We start from the raw sequence: 7,341 nt of genomic DNA on the forward strand, positions 1-7,341 counted from the left end.
CTTAAAAGATTAGTGGGGCTCTTTTTTAGAGCCATCTGATATTTGGGATTATCTTATTTTTTAGCCAATGCTATCTTATAATGATTTTCTTAAATGTTACGACACAATAATTTTAGAAATTAAAATTCAAGATACCAGACACAATTTTAAAATTTAGAAATTTCGAAACCAAGTGGTGTTAAGCATAATTTCTTATGATTTAAAATCTAAGGTTTTAATAGATTTCAAATCCATGCTTCCCAAACGACCCCTAAAAGCTTTTAGGTTCTTCCTCCATAAGGTGCTCCGTCCATTGCATGTGAATTTTGGGCTAGGGCCCATCTGGGGTACGGAAAACTCGATGAGCCGTTTGGATTTAAGACACGTTTTTCATTTGTCTGAAAAGAAAGTGAATTGCTGATAATTTGCATAAACAAAATGATCTTTGCTGGGTGGACGAGTGTGTACGGCACTGCCATTTAGACGCAGGTGCGTGGTACCTGTGTGGGAAATACGTGCAAGATCCAAGCAGTCTATCAGGTGGGCCACACCATAGACATTCTAATCCAAGCAGTCCATCGTGGCAGGGAATTGCAAAGGAAGAAGTGCCGTACAACAAGCATTCGATGGATATGTTAAACACCACCGTCAGATCACAAACAGTGGGCCCCAACTGGGCCTTTTCCATATTGGTGGTGGACCCTACTCAACATCACCATCGTATTGTGAACGTACAGACATCTCGAATACAGCACATACACCACATATTTGGTGCATATACTATATATTGGATCGTCCACAAGAAAAATATGTGCATGGATACATACATGGTCCAGATTATATATATATTTTTACAAAATCTATACAATGTATCATGAAACTGTATCTCAGCCTTTGGTTCTTATGATGGTGATTGTACCTCTCCCTTGTGTGTGGATTCTTGTGAGAGCCGCCACAGCTTTTCCTGATGGGCCATGCCCATCCATGGACACACATGGGAAGCATGCGAATTCTCCGACCGGATGGCGGACGGGCCGCGTCGGTCGCATAAGGATCCGCTCGTTGATGTCGTCGAGGGTCACACCGCCGTCGATCCCGCCGGGTTTCACCACGGCAAATGGGTAGGCCACTCTCATCCCCACGTTTTTCTTGATCCGACGACGATGGCCCACTAAAACAAGAAACCGAAAATCATATATCAGTATGGGGCCCACATCATTGAATGGACATTGGCTGTTCACTTGTTGGGCCTCACCGTATGATGGGGCCCACATTATCGAATGGACATTGGCTGTTCACTTGTTGGGCCTCACCATATGATGGGGCCCACCATTGGGATGATTAGGTAGGGCCCACCATGGCCTCAAAATGTCAGAATTAGTGGCTGGATGTTTTTTATGATGCTATCCTTCTTTAGTCAAGAGAGGGACCAGTGGTTTGAGTGGAAGGCAGTACATGCAACAAATTACCTGGCAGCCATTCATTGTCTATGTATATGTGGGGCCCACTCATCTGACCACATTGCAGATGCCAGGCGAGCTGGCTCATGTGCTACAATGCCACATTTTACCATCTTCCCTTAACGGGTATCTGTTTTTTGTTGCCATGCATAGAAGGGTAGCCGTTGGTTCTGGGCTCATTGATCAACCCCAGCCTGATTTTGAGACCGGTTGCTAAATGGGCCATGATTGGTTTTCTATTAATTCCTGATCCTGGGCCTTGAAAAGGCCCATCTCTGCTTGAATGGGTAGGATTGAGCCTGAAATTGAAGGACAGCTTCTAAATAGGACTGTGAGTCGTCATTCAGAGCCGATATCGGCCTGGCCCATTTCCACTCGTAGCATCCAGACCATCAAAATCCTTAATAACACATGGATGCTGAAAAACACATGGAAAACTACATTAAGAACTTGTACGATTACCTGAAGAGATTGGATTCTTTGAAATCAAAGTGTCCTTTTCATCTGGGATCTTAGGCGTTGAATCTTTATAAGAAGACCTAGGAGAAAAATGTTCATGTTCCGACGCTGAGTCTTCATGTGTCTTCATCTCCGTCGATGATGGTATCGTCCCATTGCTAATGCTGCTGATTGAAGAGTTTAAAAGATCATCTGTGTAAAAAAATAAAAAATCAAATGTTAAAACAATTGAGTACAACAAAAGGAAGTATTTAGTAATTTTAACATTTCAGATCAATGGAATTTTCTGTTTGTGGCAGATCTATGATGAGTCCCACAGAATGGATGGTTCAGATCATGATACACATATGCAACATGTGCGGTACACTTCGTAAGGAATCGTAGCTCCTGTGCTCTTGGGTGCACTGGATCATGGTCTTATGGTCTTAGAGTACCATAAGTTATAGTGCTGCAGTTGCATTGGGCCACGTGGATGGTCTAATAAATCAATCTGGGTTGTCCATTAGCTCTAATAGAAATTTCATGAGCTACCATGTAAGAAAACACTCCAATTGATGATTCTAACCATCCAATCAATTGCCAAAAAAAATGGACGTTTAAGATCATTTGTGAAGAAAAAGGTCTAATTTGAGCCGTGTAATTGTTGGCCCATCTTCCACTACTGATGATTTTAAAGAATCAACTTTAATCAAAGAATCCTAACCAGCCCATCCATGGTTGGAAAACGAATGGCCACAAAACTGATGACCAACATATGTGTGGATCAGATCATCCGATTAGTGATATTTCCAACCTCTACTCCATCAAATGTAACGAAAACCTAATAGACGGTTCGGATCGGTTAATTACACTATTCGAGTGCTCTGATGCAACCAGAAGCTGCAGTGGGCCATTTCTCATAATAGATCACAATTAGTATTGTAAGAAAACAGCTGAACTTACCTGAAATTACATTAATATCACTTTCCTGGCTCAAGGTATTGAAATTCTCAAATGGGTCTTCATTAAAATCCGCATTCCAATAATCCTGTTGTTTTAGAGGATTAATTGAAGAGTATTAGTCACTAATTAGAATTTTTTATTTTTTTTAAAATGATAGTATATAGAAATTTGTTTTTATCAGATAAGGAGGGAAGAAGAAAAGATTGTTTCATCGAAACCGTACGTGGAGAAGGCCATCCGATCTGTGACCTACTTGATCATGGTCGAATAACATCACGCGGCGTCGCTTGCAGCGATCCGTCCATTCGATTATAGCGTCTTGAAGATATCCGGTCGATGAATGGGCCATTGAGAAAGGTGTGGCTTGCATGACTGAAGGGTTCATACATAAATCAGTGTATTAGAACAAACACAATTCATGGAACATGAGAGAGAGAGAGAGAGACAGAAATCAAGTACATGGGTTTTCTTAAGAATCCCGTGTGTGTGTGTGTGTGTGTGTGTGTGTGTGTGTGAGAGAGAGAGAGAGAGAGAGAGAGAGAGAGAGAGAGAGATCAAGTACAGGGGGTTTCTTGAGAATCTCGTGTGTGTGTGCGTGTTGAAAAATCAAGTGCATGGGTTTTCTTCAAGAACCCCGTGTGTGTGTGTGTGTGTGTGTGTGTGTGTGTGTGTGTGTGAGAGAGAGAGAGAGAGAGAGAGAGAGAGAGAGAGAGAGAGAGCATGGATTTTCTTCATGGAGAAACTACAAGATAGAGGTAGCAAACATCTTCCAAGAATACCATGAGAGTGAGAGAGAGAGAGAGAGACAACATGGATTTTCTTCACGGAGAAACTACAAGAGAGAGGTAACAAACATTTTCTTCATGGAGAAACTAGAAGATAGAGGTAGCCAATCAAATAAAAACATGAAGCATGAGTTTCTTACATTGTTTAATGAAGTCTTGTTAGAATGCCAGGGAAAAACAGTAATTCACGGTCTAAATTCATAATAGCACCATTGTTTTGAATGAGCCCATATATATAGACGGTCGGAGAGTGGTAGTGTGGCATATATCAAAGACACATGGAATTCCATATATGTAGCCACGAGTTTTCCTATCCTCTTCCCAATACTATCTACTGTCCTCGGGCGATGATATTTCTTACAAGTGGGCCACACCGTTTCCTCATCCAAATCTTCCACTACATGACCCCTACTATTGATAGACCACTACACAAATGTCCCTCCAATGCAACAATCACTATACTTGGATTGGTGTCTACTATACCGCCTGTTAAGCAAGAAATACATCAACGGTCCACATTCAATAAAACAAAGCTACATGATTGGAACCTTAAAATATTCAATTCTTGGATGATTTTGGTCTATGGTATATTTTTGTGGCCCCAATCATATCAACGGTCTGGATGACTGTTCATGGGTCCCATTGTGTAAATATTGGGCTCGCGTTTACTACTCTATTTGTTAGGAAGAGGACCATGCAATTCCATGCGAGTAGAACCTTTGAAAAAGATGAAGATGATTGGTAGATGTCAGTCAACGGTAGAGAGAAGAAAAACAAAAGGTGGCGATTTTCTTCTTTCTTGGGATTCGGTACGTTCTTATTTTATTGCTTTTTGTGGCGGACTAAATCATTGAAGATGATAGCTAATTCTCTACGCGTGTAGATCTCAGCCCCTTCACACGCTGCCACATGGGCGGACGATCCAAGCCGTCTATCATGTGGGCCGCATCAAATTTATACATGATCCAATGAGAAATGATCACATACATCGGCTGTATGTGAACTTTCACATACAACCATTTCTTTCCGGCCGACGTGTGTAGAATATCGAGTCCATGCAAAAAGTGGGACCTCACCACCTGGCCCGAAAATCAACCTGGTCCTCCCATCCAGGACATAAAACGTCAAAATCGATGGATGGACGATAATACTACTAAGTGTACAGGTGTGGTCCACTCAACAAATAGATTAGCCTGATTTTCATTCCAAGTGATCATCCTTCTGTGGCCAACGTTTTACACGGATTGGATTTTTTAAAAAACATGCAGCTTGTTGGTCCAGAGAGAAATGAATGGATATGAAAGTTCTGTGCAGCAGCTGTATCTGATCATTGATTAGTCTAAAATCTGAGGTGGTGAAGACAAAACAGAAGGTTAAAGTTGGAAACTGTCCATATTAGAGGTTTGCTAGGGTGCAGATTATTTGGGTAGGGCACATACATGGTGGGCCCACCTTGATGGACAGTTGGGATCCCACATCTGCCATGTTCTTGAAAAAAAATTCAAATATCTGCTTTTTCTTTTTTCTCGTCTGTACTAACCAACTTAAGCTTTTCTGTACAGACATGTTGGACCTTTTGATGTCAGTCTAATCTTAGGTGGGTCCCACTTTCCACGTCGAAAATCTTGATTTTTATTATGTTTTGATTTGAGTGGTATTTTGATGTGCCGGACCTCCTCGGTCACCTGCCACCCTGTATGCTGACGTGGATGAAGGACATGACTTGTAGTGGGGCCCAGATATCTGTGGTATATATCCGGAAGCGGATTGGCTGGTGTACCTCACACCATCTATATAGCTGCTGTATTTACCTAAGAGTTCTGTGGGTCTAATCGCAAGGTATGTGTTATATCTAAACCGTCCGTCTATTTGGCGAGCCCATATAAAGGCTTGAGACTAAAAATAAGACAGATGTAATTATCAAGTGGACCACACTGTAAAAGAGAGTGGAGGATTGAACGTCTATCATTGAAACCCTTTTTGGGGTCACAGAAGTTTTAGATCAATATGAAATTTGTTTTTCCTCTTCATTCAGGTCTTTTTGGCCTTATGAAAAAGGCCTTATGAATAAATGGGATGGAAAATAAATGTTATGGTGGGCCTTATAAAATGTTTAACGGTGAAAATCATTATCTCCTTTACTATTTATGGTGCGGTCAAGATTATCTTTGGATATGATTCATTTTTTGATAATGCTCTAAAATGATCTCTAAAGATAGATGAACAGTGTAGATTTAATAAATACATCACTGTAGGGCCATAAAACTTTCATCGCCTTTGAACCGTTCGTACAACTCGGAGCTCGAGGAGCTCGTCTTCGCACGACACGTACCTACAACAGCTATATAGCTGGTGCGTGGTATAGTAACCAATCCGCTTCCTATATATCCATCGTTGGTCCTTATGCGACCATATTGCTTGCGGAGTAGAAATGTTCACATACAGCCATTTCTTTTCCATCAAATATCAAACATGTATAATATCTGATACGTAAAAAATGTGGACCACACCATTATGATCAAATGGAATAAGAATCAGATTGATCCAGTCATCGATCAGGACAGAATTCTAAAATCAATGGTATACAACGGTCTGAGTGGCTGTACTTTTGTGGCCTAATAAATAATTATATAGGACTGATTTTAGTTACAGGGGGTAAACATTGTCTGGTCCATCTTTTTCACGGATAGGATATTCTATATATATGGTAATTTATGGAGAATAAATGGCTGTATGTGAAAGATCACATGCAACCGCTTTATGGAGTCATTTCTCATTTTGGTGTCATGATAACGCATACTTTGCCGACATAATGGATTCCGTGGTTTGGTGGTCATAACCGTTGATCTGATGGGCCTCACTTTGGATGTTGAATCATCAAAATTTCTCCATGATCTGGAGATCATACCTCGTGGATGCTTGGCCTTTCTAAAATCGAATGTGGATTATCCATATAAGTTTTTTCTTAGCCATTTACCTTTCACCCACTAATGGAATTGTTGGCACCGTCCAATTTGGAATATTCCGAACTAATCCGTCATCCATGGAGAGAAACATAATATCAACGGTTTGGATCACTAAACCAAGTGCCATGGATGTAGAGAATCGTGTGGGCCAGAAACTACTCTGCTGATGAGCAGGACATTGTTCATCGCATTCTTACCGCATAATCATTGCGAGTGGGCAAGGAACGTACAATGCCCGTGGAGAGGGGTAAGTGAATGACCTGGACGGAGGGGAATGAATACGTACATTCGAATGTATGATACTTGTGTGGGTCCACTGTGATGTGTGAGTGTCATCCAACCCGTCCATTAGATGAAGCTCCTTATATTAACCCTACATTCTAGAAATCAACTTGACGGGTAACTCCAATAGGCCACACTGAAATCCAACTGTTGAAACTTTCGGACGGAATATGAGTTCCTTGGCTCATCCAACTCATTAATCAAGAGAGCCCCACTCGGATTTAAGTATCAAACCAAACACATGTCATTGAAAAATACAGGTGGACCAGACCACGTGAATACATAGGATTTACAAGTGAAACGAGTTGAGTCGGACCTAGTTATGGTCTACCCGACTCGATCCGGTTTTGAAATAGGCCGGACCCAAACTCGACGTAACTCAAGTCCAGCCTGCATGACCCGATCCGAGTTCGAGTCTACCCTGGTCTAATTCAGGTTGAGTCCGATCCGGTCAAAGTACCAAGGCAG

The 7,341-nt window shown here is 41.4% G+C and overlaps 1 protein-coding gene across 1 annotated transcript; it reads right to left on the reverse strand.

The window, feature by feature from the left end:
- Window positions 1–778: 778 nt before the first annotated feature.
- LOC131251628 (protein XRI1-like) lies at window positions 779–3,231 on the reverse strand. Its single transcript, XM_058252466.1, has 4 exons — window positions 3,064–3,231; window positions 2,841–2,925; window positions 1,902–2,090; window positions 779–1,150 (listed from the first exon to the last, which is right to left on the reverse strand). Exons 1-4 carry the CDS (start codon window positions 3,223–3,225, stop codon window positions 867–869), a joined length of 720 nt encoding a protein of 239 aa, XP_058108449.1. The 5' UTR covers window positions 3,226–3,231; the 3' UTR covers window positions 779–866.
- Window positions 3,232–7,341: the final 4,110 nt, after the last annotated feature.

This window comes from Magnolia sinica, chromosome 7 (assembly GCF_029962835.1).
Source record: "Magnolia sinica isolate HGM2019 chromosome 7, MsV1, whole genome shotgun sequence".
Classification (NCBI taxonomy): Eukaryota; Viridiplantae; Streptophyta; class Magnoliopsida; order Magnoliales; family Magnoliaceae; genus Magnolia; species Magnolia sinica.